This window comes from Dipodomys spectabilis, unplaced genomic scaffold (assembly GCF_019054845.1).
Source record: "Dipodomys spectabilis isolate Male_0828 unplaced genomic scaffold, ASM1905484v1 ptg000015l, whole genome shotgun sequence".
NCBI classification, from domain to species: domain Eukaryota; kingdom Metazoa; phylum Chordata; class Mammalia; order Rodentia; family Heteromyidae; genus Dipodomys; species Dipodomys spectabilis.
The window spans coordinates 8423707-8444087 of record NW_024870692.1 but is presented as its reverse complement, the minus strand read 5'-3'; the positions used below and the strand labels follow the sequence as shown (position 1 = coordinate 8444087).

The 20381-nt window shown below is 43.6% G+C and overlaps 2 protein-coding genes across 2 annotated transcripts in view; both read right to left on the bottom strand.

Annotated features, from left to right (window-relative positions):
* Adhfe1 (alcohol dehydrogenase iron containing 1) overlaps positions 1-14883 on the bottom strand; it is a 36671-nt gene extending 21788 nt beyond the window's left edge. The window contains exons 1-8 of the mRNA XM_042666440.1: positions 14798-14883; positions 11007-11044; positions 9203-9249; positions 7814-7867; positions 6760-6914; positions 6177-6373; positions 4406-4483; positions 2700-2805 (exon numbers count right to left, since the gene is read on the bottom strand). Of these exons, the coding sequence (XP_042522374.1) occupies positions 2700-2805; positions 4406-4483; positions 6177-6373; positions 6760-6914; positions 7814-7867; positions 9203-9249; positions 11007-11044; positions 14798-14853 (731 nt within the window). The 5' untranslated portion in view covers positions 14854-14883. The remainder of the gene's footprint in view (positions 1-2699; positions 2806-4405; positions 4484-6176; positions 6374-6759; positions 6915-7813; positions 7868-9202; positions 9250-11006; positions 11045-14797) is intronic.
* Positions 14884-16170: 1287 nt separating this feature from the next.
* Positions 16171-17614, bottom strand: Rrs1 (ribosome biogenesis regulator 1 homolog). The gene has a single exon (XM_042666450.1). The coding sequence runs from the start codon at positions 17571-17573 to the stop codon at positions 16479-16481; it is 1095 nt and encodes a 364-aa protein (XP_042522384.1). The 5' UTR covers positions 17574-17614; the 3' UTR covers positions 16171-16478.
* Positions 17615-20381: the final 2767 nt, after the last annotated feature.

The window sequence follows — 20381 nt, the reverse complement described above, 5'->3', positions numbered from 1 at the left end:
CTAGAAAACTGGAAGTGGTGCTGTGGCTCAAGTGGTAAAGCACTCTCCTTGAGCTGAAGAGTGCAGGGACAGCGCCAAAGCCCAGAGTTCAAGCCCTATGACCTACAAAAACAAACAAACAAAAATCAGGGTATAAGATTAATCCACAAAAGTCAGTCACTTTTCTGTATACCAACAAAAAGAAGATCGAGGCTGAAATCAGATAAGCAACTTGTTTTGTAATAGCCTCAAAAAATACCTAGGAATTAACTTAACCAAAGAGGTGAAAGACCTCTATGATGAAAAACTTTAAAAACCTGGAAAAGGATATTAAAGAAGATTTAAAGAAGTAGAAAAACCTCCCATCCTCCTGGATTGAGAAGATTAACATTATGAAAATGGTAATACTGCCCAAAGCTATCTACAAATTCAGTGCAATACCCACCAAATCTCCAAAATATTCTTTAATGAAATAGAAGAAGCAACCCAAAAATTTATATGGAATAATAGAAGACCCCCAAATAGAAAAAAACAATCCTTAGCAGGAAAAACATTGCTGGAGGAATATCAATACCAAACTTCAAACTCTATTATAAAGCTGTAGTTATAAAAACAGCTTTGTACTAGAACTAGAACAGGCCAGAGGACCAGTGGAATAGAATTGAAGACCCAGAAAGGAACCCACAGATGTAGGGCCACCTAATTTTTTAAAAGGGAGCCAAAATCATCAGATGGAAGAAAGCCTCTTCAACAAATGATACTGGTAGAACTGGCTATACATGTATAGAAAACTGAAGTTAGATCCTTATATATCACTCTGCACCAGAATCAACTCCAAATGGATCAAAGACCCAAGATAAGGGCAGATATCCTCAAAATATTACAAGAAGGAATAGGGGATACACTAGGGCTCCTTGGCACAGGTTGAAACTTCCTAAAGATTCAGAAATACAACAAATCAAACAAAGGCTGGATAAAGGGGACTGCATTAAACTGCAAAGTTTCTACATGGCAAAGGACCTAGCTAGCAAGATAAATAGAAAGTTCACAGATTGGAAGATCTTTACTAGCTTTACAATAGAGAAGGCCTCATATAAAAAAATATACCTAGTCAAAAAATTAACCCTCCCAATAACAAATCCTCAAAGAAACAACCACCTTATTAACAAGTAGCCTAAAGAATTAAAAAGAGACTTCTCCAAAGAAGAAACAAGAATGGCTAATAGACACATGAAAAAATATCCAACATCTCTAGCCATAAAAAATAGAAATCAAAAAACTACATTGAGATTCTACCTCACCCAATTAAGATGGCCATTATCAAGAAAACAAAAAATAACACATGCTGGCGGGAATGTGACCAAAAGGGAATACTACTAAACTGTTGGTGAGAATGTAAACTCGTTCAACCGCTCTGGAAAGTAGTATAGAGGTTCCTCAAAAGATTATATACACACAGGGCTTCCCTATGATCCAGCAATCACATTCCTGGTCATTTACCCAAATGATCACAAACATGGCCACACTAAAGCTACCAGCACAACTATGTTCATTGCAGCATTATTTACCATAGCTCAGATATGGAACCAACCCAGATGCCCCTCAGTAGATAAACGGATTGAGAAAATGTGGTAGATAACACAATGGAATTCTATGCTTCCATCAGAAACATGACATCACCTCATTCATAAGGAAATGGAAAGACTTAGGAAAAAAATCATATTAAGTGAAGTAAGCTAGAACCAAAGTAACATAGGCTCCATGGTTTCCCTCATTTGTACTCATTAGTATATGTCTAGGATAGTCCTAGCAGAGGATCACAATAGCTCAATAGCTATGTACATATAACCATATAAAATGATGCTAAACAAAATGAATTCTAAGATATGCAAACAAGAGGCTTTTTTTTTAATGTACTGTGTGAAGTTATTTTTTTTTTTCTTTTTTTTCCTTTGGTCTCTCCCCTGTTGTCACTGTTTTTTATTTTGGTACCCTGTGTCTTGTAAATACATTTAGCTGATTTGGGGATGGGAAGGGGAATCACAAAATGGTGAGACAAAGGATAAAATGTGAGCCAATGCAATAGTGACACATATAAGGCACTATATGGAAATGAGCTTCACAACTTGGGGGTGGGGGTAGTTGGAGGAAGGGAAAGTGGGAGAAAACGAGTGAGGGAAGGGGTAACACTGTTTGACAAGAAATGTACTCATTTCCTTACCTATGTAGCTATAACCCCTCTGTACATCACCTTTACAATACAATTTAAATTAAATTTAAAAAGATGCAGTCTCCAAGCACATGTCTGGACCAATGTTCTGAAGATACTCGCTCCCTTCCCTGCCTTCCTCCTTGGTGTAGCCTATGCCTTCCCTGCTCTGTGTAGTGTGGTCCTGATATGGTGCATGTCACCTTGAACTGCTGTGACCCCCAAGGCCATGGTGGAGGCAGTAGTCCATCCAACAGGGTTGAGGCTCCCCTTAGATTGCATCTAATCACCCACCTTTCCAGCTTCAGTGTGTCCTTCTAAGAAGGGAGGCCATGACAATCAATGTGGGGGATATTGCTGATCACTAATCAATGAAGGATCATTAGTGCCTATAAATAGGTATTTGCTTAGTAAAATACTGTGATAGTGCCTATAAATAGGTATTTGCTTAGTAAAATACTGTGATAGATTTGGTCCTGAAAAAGACCCTCTAGATGGCATTGGTACCTACCACAGCACATCGAAGCCACTGTTGGCAACCACCTGGCCAGGCATGTGGAGGGTATGCAGAGGGTCAATTAGTCCCAGGGTGGGTTTGATGGCTCTTGAAGCAATGCCTAATAGAGGTGAAAGTTATGGGCAGTGTTTTAAAGAGATTAAATAACTTTAAGACAATAAATTACTCTAAAGGAAAAGCACCAGACAAGGTGTATTGTTATGTAGCTAGGCAGCCAGAAGTAGAAAGAGATTTGGAGCAGAAAACTGGCTTTTCCAGTGTTATGCTGGAAGCTAGCTCCTAGTAGATCCCAAGAGAGAAGTATAGATTATTTCTTCTTACTTTCTAGAAGAGTGACACCATTGTTTAAGTAAAGAGAATCAGGGCTTATTTTTTTTATTAAATTCCAGAGAGCTGGTTTACTAGTATACAACTGAACCCATTGTACACCCTACTTCATGTCATTGGACAAGTCACTTTGATCTCTCTGACATTAGAATTAACTCCTCTCCCATATTTCACTGCATGGGATTGAACCCAGGCCCTTGCACATGCTAGGCAAGTGCTCTACCATTGTGCTACACCTTCGAGCCACATTAGACTATAATAACACACAGACCTTCTCTCTCACAGAGATGTTGTCGAGACTGAATGATATAAAGATATAAAAATCTTTTAAGAACAGTAAGGCAGAATTTAAATGTTGTCTACTATTATTATACTTAACATTATCCAGGGATCATAGTTTAATTTAAAGAAGTTACTATAAATGTCTATACAATGGCAGACTTGAGGAGATGAACATTTCTATGTAATCAACCAAGAGCCAATGAGAGGCTGAGAAGATAGGATGCAAGTGACTAAAAAGGCAGAAAGGAGAAGAGAAATGGGGATCAGGAACTAGCTAAGAGGGATCATGATACGACTTTATAGAATGTTGGGACTGTTCAGTGTCTTTCTTCCGGTATTGGTCACATAGGCATGTATATCTGCCAAAACTTATTAAACTAGACTTTTCAAACAGGTACATTTTTATTACATTAAAAAATCACAGTTCAGTATAGTTGATGCAAGATATAATGAATGTAGACATGTTGGTCTACATCTGGACTCCTAACACCTGGACAGGAGCATGGTGAGTTCAGAGCCTGGGCTACATAGCAAGACATTGTCTCAAAACAATAGGAACAGAGAGAAAAACAAAATAAAATGTTGGAGAGAAGGAATATGTCTTTATCATTGATATAGTCACTAATGTGAGTAGAGTGGCCAATTAAGAGTCATGGTATCTCAGAATTTTTTTTTTTTTCAGAAGACGTTTACTGTGTACTTGGGAAAAAGAAAGAAAAGGTATACATATATTTCTTTCCTTAACTTCACAAGTCCTTGATTTCTAAATGACAGCATTAAAAAAAAGGGCAGAGGGGCTAAGGTGTGGTGGCCACCTGTCATCCCAGCTATTCTAGAGACCTAAATAGAAGGATCATATTTGGAGATGGGCCTTGGGCAAAAACATGTAGATCCATCTAAAAAAATCCTAAAATGGAAAGGGGCTTGGGGTGTGGGTCAAGAGGTAGAGTGCCTGTTAACAAGTATATGGAACTCAGTCCAAATCCTGGTAAACAACTACATCCTCTCCTCCCCATACACATACAAAGAAAAGGGAATGACATGGAAAAGAAACAGAAGAATTAAAAGTTAATCATGAGCAAAGTTCTTACCTGTTTTTACTTTCAAGTGTTCATAGTCAAAAATGGCCACCCCAGTCGTTTCACTCCCAGTTCCTGAGGTAGTTGGGACTTGAACAAAATAATATTACTTTTAGGAAAGCATTTAAACAAACGTCACGGAGCTCTTCAGCCTTAGAAGTTAAGAAGTTAGAGAAAGAAGCTTTGCTGATCTTTCTGTTTGGCTGATCATCTGTATAACATGTATGCTTGTATTTGTATTTATTTGTATGTGTTTTCATTAGCATTTTGGATGTTCTGTGTTTGTATTAATATACGAGGTCTGTGGTTATATTAATTAGCATATGTGACATGTGTATCTACATCATCATGCATATATTTAACATGTGTGCTGATGTCTGCATCAACACACAATTATGTCTAATGTGTGCCATGTCATTATTAACACACACGTGGATTCAATGTGCAGTCTCTATATCTGTGTTAACATACATGTACAATATTCACGTCTGTGTTAACCTGTGTAGGTGGTTAGCATGCATGTGTGCTTAATGTGCGTGCTCTCTGTTCTGCACAAACCTACATGTATCAATATGAATGAAGTGCGTCTGTGTGTTGAATATGTATTCTCTGTGTTGGTGCTGATACACACACATGCTATAGTGTGCATGTGTGTGTTCACATGCCCGGGTGTTGATCACCCGTGTATCTGTGATCCCTGTGTCTGTATTAGCAGCAGTGAGCTGTAGGAGCCTCAGGCTCCCCCAGCACCCCAGCTCCTGCAGCTGTAGCTGAGCCAGGTATTCAGACGCTGGCTGTTCTCACCCTCTGGTAGGAACACTCATATTTGCTGTCCTAAAAGACATCTTTATTCCTTCTTGGCAGCCAGCACAGGAATGCTCTGGCCTGGCTGGACCCTGTGGTTTTGTAGCTCTGTCAAATTTCTAAAGTTTACTAATCACCCCTCTCTGTGATGAGGACACAGTTCCCCTAGAGGGCTCTATTCTCCAGCCCCCAATTATGCTGCTTCCTGCTGCTTCCTCATTTACGTCAAAGCAGTTCACCTGCCACCAGCTCTGGGGGACTGTTTACAATAGGGGAAGGAAAGGGGGAACGTGAGGAAAAAACTTCACTGAAGCTATTCCCCCACTATCAGTTCATGCATTTTAGCTATAAAACTTTGAAGAGTAATAGTCCCACAGTCATCAAAATGAGCACAGAAGAAAGACTGGAAGACCTCAAAGTCCCCTGTGGAACACACACACTATTTTGATATAGATTTGTGTACTACGCCTTGGACAGCCAAGGAGCAGATGTCATCCAGACTGGTGTGGCCTTGTGGGTCACATGTCCCAGGAAGGAGACAAAGCCTGAGCTCAGCTGTAGAGCCATTATGTTGGGGAAAGGGTTGAGTCATTGAAAAAAATGACAATGAGTATTCTCTTAACTCCACAGTGGCGGGCGAAAATGGGACAAAGCAGATGGGTTTAGAGGACAAGTCTGCCCACAGAGGGATGGACCAAATGTCACCTGGGGTCTCCCCTCTTTTCCACAGGGGGACAAAATAGCCTCATTCTGCACACTCCCTCTCACTGACCCAAATTGCCTCTATCTGTGCAATAATGAAGATCAGAATTTTAAAATAAAATGGCTGTCTGTTTGGGTCTCCAGATAAAGTGCACAGTCGAAGCAAACAAATCAGAAAGTTTAGAAATACAGACTTTAAAATGGAGAGCTGGCATCTTTCCTACTGTCATTTTTATTTTTTAACTAGTTGCAAAATGAAACAAAAGCAGTGTCTTACCTGCTATGAGAGGCCTCAGAGACACCGTCACAGGCTTTCCCTTCCCAATAGGGGCATTGACATAATCAAGGAACTCAGAGTGAGGGCTGGATGCATACAGATTAGCAGCTTTACAGGTGTCCATAGTAGAGCCACCACCCACAGCAACATAGGCATCAAAGGCTCCCTTTTTGGCAAACTCTATTGCATCCATGAAACTTGGAGGATGGAAAACAAAGAACCATTATGTAATATACATTATCTATCTATCCATCTGTTGGTCTGTCTATCTATCTATCTATCTATCTGTCTGTCTGTCTGGCTATCTATCTACCTATCCAATCTATCTACCACTTGAGTCATGCCTCCACTTCTGACTTTTTGGTGGATAGTTGGAGGTAAGTGTTTCAGGGACTTTCTTGCCTGAGCTGGCTTCAAACTTTGATCCTCAGATCCCACTGCTTCCTGAGTTTCCATATAGGCATGAGCCACAGCCTCCCTGCTTTATGTCATACTTTTCAGAAACAGTTGTGAAGCCATTAAATATAACCTAGGTCAAGTGTGCAATGACAATGAGCTGTGCTGGCTTACATTGCCAAGTTACCTTGTATCTGTTGGTTCTACTCGCACGGCATCATAAACCTGAAAGTTGATGCCATTCTTCACTAGGGAGTCCATAACCATTCGGACAGGAGGGAGCTGGGAGAGGTTCTTGTCTGTCATCAAACAAACATTTTTGGCCCCCATGTTCTGTAGATCCTACAATAACAAATAATTTGTAAGTTGGGTTTAACTGAAATAAAACGGTGATAATCTTAACATTACAGATACTTAAACATAAAAGGCTGCTAGTCCATTGCCAATGGCTCACACCTGTAATCCTAGCTACTCAGGAGATCTGAGGATCCTGGCTGGAAGCTAGCCCAAGTTTGCGAGACTCTTATCTCCAATTAAGCACCAAAATACCAGAAGTAGAACTGTGGCTCAAGGGTAGCGCACCAACTTTTAATGAAAAAGTTAACGGACAGCACCCAGACTCTGAGCTCAAGCCCCAGTACTGGCACTAAATGGGTTGCTCATGTATGTATTTTTACCTACTTAGGAGACTGAGATTGGGAAGATCTTGGTTTCATGCCAGCCTGAGGAAGGAGGGGGAGTTCATGAAATTACCCCCATCTCAACAGAAAAATCTGGGCATGGTTGTGTGAGCCTGTCATCCCACCTGTGGTGGGAAGCATAAACAGGAGTTCTTGCCTATTTATAATATATATAAATTTATTTACATATTGATAATATATATTAGCAGGAAGCCCCGAATTTAAACACCAGTACTACAAAAAGAAGAAAGAATGGACAAAAGAAAGAAAGAGGAAGAAAGAAAAGGCTTGATTTTGTCCATTAGTAATTTCTTTGGGGGGGTTAAATTGTTATTATAAAGGTGGGTGATGTACAGAGGGGTTATCGTTACATAAGTCAGGTAAAGAGTACATTTCTTTTTAGACAATGTCACCCCTTCCCACACTCTGTTTTCCCCTCACACCCCTACCACAAGTTTTCAACATAGTGTCCAGTGAGTAGCACTGCTGCGTGTGTTAGTAATTGCTTTATAAGGTGTGTAACATTTACAGTAGAAGATTGCAGACATCTCAAATACTTGCCATGCCCACTTCCTTTGTCACTCCTGCTCCATATCTAATATTTGAAACAGCCATCTAAAAAAGAAAGAAAAACATCAAGAATATCTAGGGTATAATAGAGTGTTGGCCGCTTCATTTCTAAAAAATACAGAAACCCAAAACCGAAATGGTTCCTCATTGTCCAAATACTATATTATACTATACACTCCCATGTCACTTAACATCTGGCCTCACACTGCTGTAAGGAACTTTGGCCTCAGTCACATTGGAATTTTGTATTTGTCTTTTCCCAAATAGGGTATAAATTCTTAATTGTTCCTCTCACTTCAAAAGCCTGCTTTCCTCTACCTCCACATCTAAATTTACTCTCAATTTTCTTATTTTCATTTATATATATTTTTTGCCCCTTCCTCCACCCAAACACCCTTGCACGCATGTAAGATAGCATAAAAGACTAAGAGAAAGATGGCATTTATAGGTGAGCGAAGAGATCTCATGCTGACAGATGGAAGATGGATTTTATTTGATCTATGTTAAGTTAAATTGTTTTCAAATATGCCAATAACTCTTTAAAAACGAAGATTTAAAATATCTAATATGATTGCTATTTTTCAGTCTCTCTAGAACAATCCAGCAGCACTGGGACTATATTCCTCAGTGGCTGAGAGGAGGCCATAACCTTCAATGACATTTTGATTTATGGCTCCTGGACTTATGAGGGGGCAGGGATTTAAGCAAATAATTATAACTAATTATGTAATTGCAGTGTGATAAAAATATACCAGAATTAATTGTTCGTGCTTCAACAGATTAATTTGATCCCTTTTGGGATTTCTTATAACAGAAAGATTCAGCATATATCATATATAATTTGGAGAGTGTATACTACTGGAAGTTTGCCCTATATTAATTAATTACCCTATAATAATATTTAATCTAGTTATTTATAATCAGTCAAAATAAATAAAAGCCTACAGAATAAGTTTCTCTCTCAATTTTTTCTTATTAATGTTAAAAAATAGACCTGTTCTAGGCAATAATCTAACATTGGTTTCTTGAGGACAAAGGTAGTTTTATTAAGATCGAAATTTCTCTTATCTCTCTGGGCTTTAAAAAGTTACTACTACTAAAATTAGATCAAACCATAATAACACTGTGGGAATTTTCTCCTGAAGTTACTAACTGTATTCCCTCCAAATATAAAGAAGATGGAAGATATTATGTTAGATATTACTCATGTTCTCAGAAAATTTATATTCCATTTTCTTTACAAATAGGACCTAATCAAATAGAGATCATGGAACATTGGCTAATAACAGATTTCAAATGAAATATACACCAATTAGCATTATACTATATTTGATTTTTTTAAGATCACTCATAAAAGAAAGAGTGGATTGGTGAAATTACCTCAAAGGCATAGTCTGTTGTTTTCCCAGAAGGTGAAAGTCCAGGAACTAGAAATAGAGAAATGAGCATTAGCATAGGCCTTAAAATAAACATAAATATTGGTTATGAATAGTAAAAACCAGTAATAAACATAAATGCTTTGCCTTGCCTTGTCTTGCCTTCCTTCTTGCTTGGCAGCCCTGGGGTTTGAAGGCAAGGGCCTGAGCTTGCTAGGCAAGGGTCAACCATCTGAGTGATGCCTCAGCCCTTTTTGCTTTATTTTTCAGATAAGGTCTTACTTTTTTTTTTTCCTGGCTAGCCTGGGACCACTCTCCTTCTACCTTTGTCTTCCCAAGTATCTGGAATTGCAAGTGTTCACCACACCACTCTTAGTCTTATAAATTCCTTAAAGCTGCCTAAAAAATATTTTTTCAGGGGATTGGGAAGGTGGCTCAGTGGTAGAGTGCTTACCTTGCATGCATGAGGCCCTGGGTTTGATTCCTCAGCACCACATAAGCAAAAAAGAAAAAGCCAGAAGAGGCACTTTGGCTCAAGTGATTAGAGCTCTAGCCTTGAGCTGAAGAGCTGAGGGACAGCGTACAGGCCCCATGACCCGATACCGCCCCCCTCCCCCCCAAAATTTTCAGGCTTCATGATCGCACATCAAATTGAAGCCAACATTTGCATTTAAAGATAAAATATAAAAATGATTTGATGTTGATTTTGTGAAAATAAGGAGATTAAAAATATTTCCTCCATTGAAATTAAGAAATACTTTTGAAAATGTAGTGTAAAAGTCCTATAGATTCACATTATTGTTTGAGAACAACTATTAGTAATTAAATAAAGTCCCGCTTTGATCATTTAACTTTTTCATATAAATGACTTAGCATAGTAAGATAATTATATTTTATGTTGGGTGCTGGTGGCTCACACTTGTAATCCTGGCTACTCAGGAAGCCGAGAATCATGATTCAAAGCCATCTTGGGCAGAAAAATCTGTGAGACTATTTTTTCCAATGAACTGCCAAAATCCAGAGGTCAAGGTTTGGCTCAAGCAGTAGAGCACCAGGTAGAGCACTAGCCTTGAGCAGGGAAAAGATAAGCAACACTACAAAGCCTTGCCCTCCACACACCTCCTCCCATTCGCCACCTCACCTCCTCCCTCCTGCCCCCCGCCAAAAAAAAAGCACAAAAGATAGTTACATTTCACACGCTTATAAACCAAATCTAGTTTTCTTTGTGAAATTTCAACCTGAATTTTTGTTTGTGTGTTTATGTGTGATGCTAGGATATGAATCAGGGCCTCATGTTTGCAGGGCAGGAGCTTTAATACTAAGCCATGTGTCCAACCCTTTTCTTGATGAAATGTAATAAAAAATACCTTAAAATAAACTGTTTCTCTGTAAAGTACCAGGTTTTAGTTACAGTGAAAACAATTTTCTGTGTAGTTGGAACAAGGAAGGCCTACTAGTGAATTTTATCTTTGTTAATTGTATTCCCTCCAAATATAAAATTACTGCTTCTTTTGTCTCAGGCACAGTGGTTAGTGACCAGCGAGGCCCCATGGCAGCCTTGTTTCTTTGTTCTCTTGGTTACCCTCTCTCCTCTTCTCCATAGGTTTCCCTGAGGTCCTCTGCTTAGGATCCTCTATTGTTAGGCCCCCCCCCCCTCCTTCCTGTCCCTCTCCTCTATTTAGATCTAATCTTTTCTTCCAAGAAGGAAAATAATTTTCTTTCTTTTCTTCCAAGACTGGCCCACGAGTATTATACTTGCTGATTACAGAAACAAAAATTGTGGTGATATAAAAAACCAAATGTATTACCTTGGGAGTAAGTATGAGAATGAGTTGGACACTGGCATCTAGGGAAAAGAAAACAGGACAACACAATGTGAAACTGGAACACAAAAAATGAGAAGCCTTGCAATATTGTGCAACAAATTAGTATCAGTCAAGATGGGAGGGGGGTGTTGTTTCATTATCATAGCCTCGATAAATTAAAAGTAATAAATTCATTTGGAACTAAATGCGTGCACACACACACATGAAGCTTTAAAGTAACTCTCACATTGTGTTCTAGCCCTAAGAGACTATGAACTGGTAGCTTTTGGCAAATACCATGCACTGAAAAGAACCCAGAAATCACAGTGGATAAAAAGTTGACTTGGCCAGGCACCGGTGGCTCACACCTGTAATTCTAGCTACTTAGGAGGCTGACACGGTTCAAAGCCAGCCTGGGCAGGAAAGTCCGTGAGACTCTAATCTTCTCCAATAGACCATCAGAAAAACTGGAACTGGTGCTGTGGCTCAACTGGTAGAGCACTCGCCTTGAGCCAAAGAGCTGAGGGACAGCGCCCAGGTCCAGAGTTCAAGCCCCACAACCGAAAAAAAAAAAAAACCCAAAACAAGTTGACTTGGAAGCCCAGTGCCAATGGCTCATGACTATAATCCTAGATTCTTAAGAGACTGAGATCTGAGGATCCCAATTTAAAGCCAGCCCAGGCACAAAAACCCATGAGACTGTTATCTCCAATTAACCAGCAAAAAGCTGGAAGTAGAGGCATGGCTCAAGTGATAGAGCACAAGCCTTGAGTGAAAAAGCTAAGGGACAGCAACATCCATGCCTTGAATTCAAACCTCAGCATTGGAGAGAGAAGAAAGAAAGAAAGAAAGAAAGAAGGAAGGAAGGAAGGAAGAAAGAAAGAAAGAGAGAGGGGTAGGGAAGGAGGGAGGGAGGGAAAGGGGGGGAGGGAAGGAGGGAGGGAGGGAGACGGAGGGAGTTGACTTAGGGTCTTTCCAAAGCTTTAAGATCATTTTCCCCTCCACAAACACGTTTATTTGAGTAGTGTGGAGTAAAGGCCTGCGGGGGGTGGGGGGGGGGGTTGGGGGGGGGCTGAGATAAGCACTCTGGGAATGCATTTAGATTCCCCATTTCTTGAGGCCCCAGCTCTTAAAGGTTAGGGACTTCAATCACATTGACCTGTGATTAACTGTCATCTTCCACCATTCTGGGGACTTTCTATGTACTTTCCCTGCCTCTTGAAGGTGTTTAGTTTCTCTTTAACCAGGCCTCTCTGGACCCACAGGTCTCTCTGGCCGCAGCCCCAGGCTAAATACACTCCCTTTGTTCTGAGATGTCACCAGATCACTGCCCCAGGGGTAAAAGTCACAATCTGCTTCCCAAAAACCTGCACCCGTTCTCACTTCTCAGTTGTCTTCCTCACAGACTGTCCATGTCTTCCTTTCTGGAAACATCCATCCTTCTCTGTCCCTGGCTGTCTTAATTATTGAATAGTCCAGTCCCTCCTTTCCTGGCTTTTCCTTCTCTGCTCAACGTTTCTTTTTATGGCACAGAGGAACCTTGTGTGGTTTCAGTAGCTACTCAAGTGAGTACATAACTTCATTTTCCTCTCACCCCGCCAAAATTCAAATTTGTAATTAAATTATCTAAGGGAGGAAGAAAAAGCGGATTTCAATAGTCCTCTAGATCTTCAAACTTCCTGAGACTTGTGAAGTCAAGACAATCATGAGTCAAGGCTGCCACCTAGTGGCTGGACCCACAAGAGACAAAGGCTTGTTCCCTCTCAGGTGAGCTAGCCATACTTTCCTAACAAAATATCAAAACTTGAACTTTCTGATAGCACATGTCTTCCTCCTACCCTTTTGCCTGCATCTCTCTCAAGCTCTGGGACTACTTGAGGATCCTGTCTTGTCCCCTCTTGCCTTTTGAGGACCACCATGGGTATTGTATTTCCTAGCTCTCTCCTCACTCCATCCTTCTCTATGAGACTTACAGTGTCATGTTTGAAATGCTCAGGCTTGTTCACCCTGATCCCCCTCCCTCCTGTCCTGTATTTGCTGGCTCCATTTCCTTACCACCAGTACATTCCTTAGCCCCCGAATCAGGCCACTGTGCCTCAAGCCCAGCTGTCTTGTGGGACCCTCACTTCTTAGACATTCCAGCACCTGGCTCTCAGAGTGTAGCAATGAACACTGAATCACCCTCCCTTAGATTTTAGCCACCTTTTTCTTGAGTGGGTAAAACAGGGTAAGACTCTCTGCTTATCTTAGTTGCCTCTCATTATTCATTGTTCTGCTCTTTTCACTTTCTCTCTTCCCTTCCTTTTGAACTCCCTTCCTATCTTCCTCCCTCTCTTGCTCATTCCTTCCTTTCCTTCTTTTTCTCTTTCTCTCCTTTCTTTTTTCTTTCTCTTTTTTCCTCCCTCCCTCTCTCACTTCCTTCCTTCCTTTTCTAGTACAGGGGGCTTGAACTCAGGATCTTGGCAATCTCAGAAGCTTCGTGCTGTCCTTTAGCTTTTTTGCTCAAAGTTAGTGCACCAGCACTTAAGATGTATCTCCACTTCTGGCTTTTTAGTGGTGAATTGGAGGTAAGAATCTTATGGATTTTGTCTGCACTAGCTGGCTCTTTGAACTTTGATCCTCAGACCTCAGCCTTCTGAGAAGCTAGGGTTACAGGTGTGAGCCTCTGGGGCCTTGCCTTCATTGTTCTTTCTCTGCCTCCTTCTCCACTCTGCCCATTCCTTCACTATTAGATGCTGTCCTCAGCTGCCCCTGCCCTGCTGACCCTTCCTTTGTCCTTACTCTATACCATGCGCCAAGGCTGCAGATACTTCTTTTGAACTCACTTTTCTTTGGGTCCTTGCTCCTCTGGCTCTGCTGCCTCCTCATCTAGATTTCTACTCACTTCCTAAGCGGCTTCTCCTGGCGGCACCATTGTCACCTTCATTCTGGTGTGATCAGGGCATATTTTGAATGTCTCTTCTTTGCCTGTATTTGCTTCCATGGCAAATAAAGTTCAGACTGAGCCCGGTCAACAGGTCCTGCTATTCTCATCTTGCTTCATCTCTGGGTTTTAGCTTTGGGGGGAAAAATTCTTTTCCTCCAGTAATCCTTTTTCTTCCCTCCTGGTTGCAGAAACTTGTTTTTATTTCCTTGTTTGGAATGTACTTCCCTTCCCTTTCCTACTAGGTAACTTTTCTTCTTTCATTTCTCTATGATCCACAACTTTACCCTCCCCGCCCCCTACCATCCAAACTGCCGTCAAGTCTTGCCACAGGCCTCGGCTCTCTCCATCCTGTTCCCAGTGTGGACTGACATAATTCTACTCATACTACACTCCCTTCCTGTACAACAATTCAAAAAATATTTGTCTTAACTTCTTGTGGATTCTCCCTTTCTGGTCTATCTGCGGTGATCTGCAGGAATCTGTAGCAGGCTGATTTTATATCTCTTCCCTCATCTGATCAGCTAGACTGGCTCCTAAGCCTTTCATTGATGTATACTGAGAAACAAAAGTAGTTTCCAGCATAACTATCTGCCCAATAAATGTGTCACTTGGATACATATGTCCAGGCTGTTGTGCCCAGTTCTGTACTGTCACCGTATGCCACCAGGCCTTTTCTTTTCCAATGGTCAGTTTCCTTCATGGGAGATTGAGAAGAGTAAAACTTGTCCCATTACGAGGCATATGATAAGGCTATGTCCCTAGCAAACACTGCAGTACCTGCTTTCTTATCGAAGGCTGCGCAGCCCAGGTGGAGTGTAAGCCAGGCATCTGCATCTTGGGTCCCCACCCGCCCACTGCCCGCACTCACGCTGTGCTCTGCAGAAGCCTCAGCAAGTGTGTCACCCGAGCCCGAGCGGCGGCCATGGCTGCACCGACAGAGAACTCCTGGCCTTCGGCAAGCCACACCCCCGCTGCTGTCCAATCCTGGCCACTGCCCTCCTCCCACCCCTTGCCTAAGGCCTGCCTACCCGCTTGGCAAGGTCATTTGGCCCAACTTGGGCAGAAGTGGCTCAGGACTTGAGAACTGGACCACAGCTGCGCCAGCTGCTGAGTCTCACCTCTGATACAGGAAAGGCTCCAGAGGCTCAAGTGTCACTTTATCTCACTGTTTTAATTTTTTAAAAGTTGGGGACTTGGGGGGCTGGGAAGGTGGCTCAGTGGCAGAGCTCTTGCCTTGCATGCATGAGGCCTGGGTTCCATTGCTTAACACCACACAAGAAGAAAAAAGCTGTAATTGGCACTGTGGCTCCTGTGGTAGAGCACTACTAGCCTTGAGCTGAAGAGCTGAGGGACAGGGCCCAGGCCCAGAGTTCAGAAGCCACGACCGACAACACACACACACAAAGTTGGGGAAAGGTAGAGGGTCGGAGGAGTTCTTTTTCCACTCAATGCTTTCCCTTCTGAAAACATTCTGAGCAAAACTGGCAAGTCATTGCATTAATATGGATACTTTTCTAAGGCAATCAAGAACCTTGTAAAAAGTCTGAAAAAAAATCTAATCTAAGGGTGTAACTCACTAAAACAAAGACTAAAAACAAAACATTAAAAGTTAAAAATTAAGGGCTGGGAAGGTGGCTCAGTGGTAGAGTGTTTGCCTTGCATGCATGAGGCCCTGGGTTCGATTCCTCAGCACCACATAAGCAAAAAGAAAAAAGCTGGAAGTGGCGCTGTGGCTCAAGTGGTAGAGTGATAGCCTTGAGCTGAAGAGCTGAGGACAGTGCCCAGGCCCAGAGTTCAGGCCCCACGACCGAACCCCCCCACCCCCCAAAAGAAAGTACAAGTTAAGGAGACAAGTGAAAAGGTGATGTCTCAGCTAATAAAGACTTTGTGGATCTCTTTTCCCCCAGACTCTCCTTGAAAAACTTGAGGTTACAAACACAGCCAATCACCATTATCTGTAGTGTAGTTCCAAGTTATTATTTACAGGAATGTGTTCAATGTTGGAAAGCATGAAGTCTTTTCTTACGCCAGTTGCACTGTTTTTAGTATGTTTATTAAATAAAAAAGAACGGTTTAGTTTTTTTTAAGTAAAAGTGACCTTGATGAAACCATTATACATTTAACTGCTTTGGTTTTAGAAAATATACAAAAATACCCTATACTGGGAATCTGGACCACAGGCTTCAAGTACCAATTCTACCAACGGTAGAAAAGTTATAAGCAACACGAGTACAGGCACTCTTTCATTAAAAGTTTACTGTTAAAAATAACTGTGAAATCTTTCAAATAGGACCAAGTCTCACCCCGTACAGAACGTTACAATGAAGAAAGGTAAAGATAGCTGTTAAAGAATTCCCAGTTCCCAGCAATTTGCACCCCCATTCATATGTGCTCAAATACATCCAGCCAAAGTCAACCAAAGTGTTAATGGTGGATGAACAGTACATTCTCTGGAGGGGAGGGTCACCCTCCTCCAACTCCCCTAGTACAGTACTTAAGTATGTAAGCGGTCCTCTCCTGGCTTTCCAGACCAGTCAGGGGGGAGAGGATCACTTCCTCCCCTTCCCTCCTTGCTGCTGCCCTCCTTTCCTCTTGCCACCCACGCCAGGTTGCCTGGAATGCATCTTGCCGCCCAAGCCTCCTTTCCTCTTGGGGGGGCCGCTACCGCCGCCCTTCCTCTTGCCCCCGGGCCCCTGCCGGCCCCCTTTCCTTTTGCCCTTCTGGCTCATTTTCCTCCTCTTGGCGGCCTCCTCCTGGTCCTCCTCCCTCATCTGCTTATTGGTGGCCCTGGTCACGTCCAACTGGGGCTTCTTGCTATTCATAACTCGAAGTAGCTCCAACTGGCTCTTTTTCTCGGCTGCAAAGTCTCCGAAAAGGGGTTGAAACTTCCTCTTCTTGCCGGCGCCCCGGGGTGCCTTCTCCTTGGGCAGGCGCTCCTGGAAGCGCCCCAGGGAGGCGGTGGACACCTTGGCCACGTGCATGGCGCGGCCCAGCTCCTCCTTACTCTGGTGGCCGGTGGGGCGCAGGCCGGCGGCGCTGGGCAGCTGCTGCTTGTGCGCGCGGGCCAGGTTGCGCAGGCGGTTCAGCTCGTTCTTGGCCACGCGTTCCTTCTTGGCTTCCATCCGCTTGGCGAACTGGTCCTCCAGGGGGTCGGCGCCGCCGGGCACCTCGATGAGCCACTCTTTGGTGTCGTCCCGGGCGCGCTGGTAGCCCCAGCGGCGGCGCCACTGGCCGCTCGCGTCGTCCCACACCAGGTTGGTCTTCTTCCGGGGGCGGATGCCCTTGAGGCGCGCGAACTGCTGCCAGCGCGTGAGCGGCCGCGGCCGCGGCAGCGGCTTCTCCCGGGGCAGGCGGGTGGTGGGCTCGGGCAGCTGCGCCACCAGCGCCTCGTCCACGCGCGCGCTGGGCAGCTGCCACAGCCGGTTGATGAGCAGCTGCGCGTTGTCCCGCGCCAGGGCCCGCAGCTCGGCCTCCGGCGCGGGCCCGGCCGACCGCAGCGCCGTCGGGGGGTTCCGGTCCACCGCCAGCAGGTTCCCCAAGTCGAACTCCAGCTCCAGCTCCTTGTGCACCGTGATGCGCCGCAGCGTCTCCGCCTCGGCCTGCGCCGCCTCGGCCAGCAGCGCTTCCACGCCGTGACCCTCCATGGCGGCCCCGCACCAACCCCTCACTCGCTCGGGACCGCGGCTCAAGTTGGGCGGCACAGCACCACCTCGTGCGGACGCTCAACCCGGAAGAGGAGACGAAGGTTCACTTCCGGGGCACCGGGACCGCCTCCCCAGCCGGATGGCGGAGGGAAGTGGCCGGCAGAGGGCGGCATTGGAGAGCGCATGGGTTTCGCAGCGGAACCTTCGGGCCGGAGCGCGGTGGTGGGCGGACCCGGTGTGACGGGCGAGCTCCGGGCCGGGTGTGGAAGAGGTGAGTGCGGGGGGCACGGCCGCACCGCCCTCCGCGTGCTCGGCGCGCACCGGGAGCTAGTGAGTTGCCGACCAGCTTGGGGTCGCGCCCTGTCCCGGCAGGAACCAGCCAGCCGCCGCGCAGGCGCAGTGACACGGTCTGGACGCCGGTCCTGAGCTGTGCCACGGGTTAACCCTCGGCCATTTCATTCGTTTAGGCGTTTACAAGACCCTGTGAGGAATAGCACTCGCCTCTCGGGGCTCTGGTAAAGAGGGTGCTCCCCCCGTACTGGCTCACGTTCTCGATCCCAGCTACCAGGAAGGTAGTAGGTTGGAGGTTTAGAATCTAAGACCCACGCGGAGGAAACACGAGTCTTACCTAAAAATAAGAAGGCAAAAGGCCTGGGCATGTGGCTCAAGTGCCTTCCTAGCAAGGGTGAGGACTGAGTGCAAACCTCATTACCAGAGAACAAAACACAAAACAAAAACAGTCCCCCCCTTCAAAAACAAAAACACTCCCAAAGGTTAATATACTTTTTTTTTTTCCTAGTCCTAGGGCTTGAACTCAGGGCCTGGACACTGTCCCCTCAGCCTCTTTGTGCTCAAGGCTAATGCTCTACCACTTGAGCCACAGCTTCACTTCTGGCTTTTTGGTGGTTAATTGGAGATAAGTCTCTCTGGCCCAGGCTGTTTTCAAACCGTGATCCTCTATGTCAGCCTCCGGAGTAGCAAGGATTATAGGTGTGAGTCACCAGTGCCCAGCTACTCTTATTGTTTTTAGCTGTGTTAATTTCCATTGATGAAAAAGGAAGGGTTAGGAAATGAATTGATTTTATGTGAGGCTCTACAACTAGGGTATGTGGAAGCAGTAGATCTTAAATTCTGGAATTAAGAATATATACATATTCTCATACCAGGTGCTAGTGGCTCACACCTGTGAGCTATTCAGGAGGCTGAGATCTGAGGATAGATATTCAAATCTAGCTTAGGCAGAAAATTCCAAGAGATTTCATCTCCAATGAACCAGTAAAAAATTTGGATCAGAGGTATGGGTCAAGTATTTGAAGGCCAGCAAACAAGCCTGATACCCTTAGTTCAAACCCAAAGTGTTGGGAATTACCTATTTCTTTATTCATTTATTCCTTTCCCTGAGCCTTTGCTTTAGTATTCAGCATCAAGTCTTTAATATCAGTAATTCTATGAGGCCAAGTCTAGGACAAGGTTCAAAGTTTTAAGCCTTTAGCTTAAAACTTTTGGGATTTGCTGAAATCCCAACTGAGTGATTGACTCATTCATTCAGTAAACATTTGATTGAATGACTTTTTTTTATAAGCCAGACATTCTAAATAGAGGTAATTGAGACTTTGTACAACACTGGGAAAGTAAGATAGCTAGGTAAAGAGAAATAGTGATCTTTCTTTCTTTCTTTCTTTCTTTCTTTCTTTCTTTCTTTCTTTCTTTCTTTCTTTCTTTCTTTCTTTCTTTCTTCTCTCTTTCTTTCTCTCTTTTCTTTCTTTCTTTCTTCCTTTCTTCATGTCAGGGCCTTGCATTTGCTTAGAAGTCCTCTGTACTGCTCTTCATTCTCACCCCATGGAACTGAACCTCTAATAGGAAGAACAATGATGTAGGATTTAGTTCTTCTGTTAATCTTCTGAAGTAGAGAGGAAAAAGAGTAATTTTTTCTTCTTTCTTTTTTTTTGAGTCCAGTCGTGGGGCCTGAACTCTGGGACTGGGCACTATCCCTCAGCTCTTCAGCTCAAGGCTAGCACTCTACCACTTGAGCCACAGCGCCACTTCTGGCTTTTTTCTTTTTGCTTATGTGGTGCTGAGGAATTGAACCCAGGGCCTCATGCATGCAAGGCAAGCACTCTACCACTGAGCCACCTTCCCAGCCCCTTTTTCTTCTTTCTTACTGGATGAATTGGTCCTGATTATACAGGTACTTTTTTTTTTTTCCCCTGGTACTAGGGATTGCTCTTAGGAGTTTTTCTTTTTTTTTTTTTTCCTTTTCCTTTTCTATTTTTATCAGTTGTGGGGCATGAACTCAGGGCCTGAGCACTGTCCTGGAGCCTCTTTGTGCTCAGGGCTAGTGCTCTACCACTTGAGCCATGCACCACTTCTGGTTTTTGAGTGGTTGATACGAGATAAAAGTCTCAGAGGACTTTTTCTAGCTTGGAACAGCAATCATTAGATCTCAGCCTCCTGATTAGCTAGGATGGTGTGAAACACCAGCGTCTGAAGAACTTGTTTTGTGGAGTGCTTTATCACTTGAACCACACCCCTGATCCTTTTATATTTAGTTTGTTCTTCAGATAGAATCTCTTGGTAACTTTGTAGGGCTGGCCTGGGCCTTAGTCCTTCTGTCTGTACTTCTGGAGTAGTTGAGGTTACTGGGGTGCACCACTAAGCTTTGCCTATTTTGCTGACTTTTGACCAAGCTGGCCTCAAATTCAGATCTTCTTGTCTCCACTTCAGGGGTTTACTACCATATCCTATCCTAAGGTCAGTTCTTAATTCAACTATGGTTGTTTTATGGTCAGTGTTTTTTTTTTTTTTTTT

Excerpts from the sequence above, each read along its gene's own strand:
- Rrs1 (XM_042666450.1), bottom strand. The coding sequence starts at position 17,573 with ATGGAGGGTCACGGCGTGGAAGCGCTGCTGGCCGAGGCGGCGCAGGCC.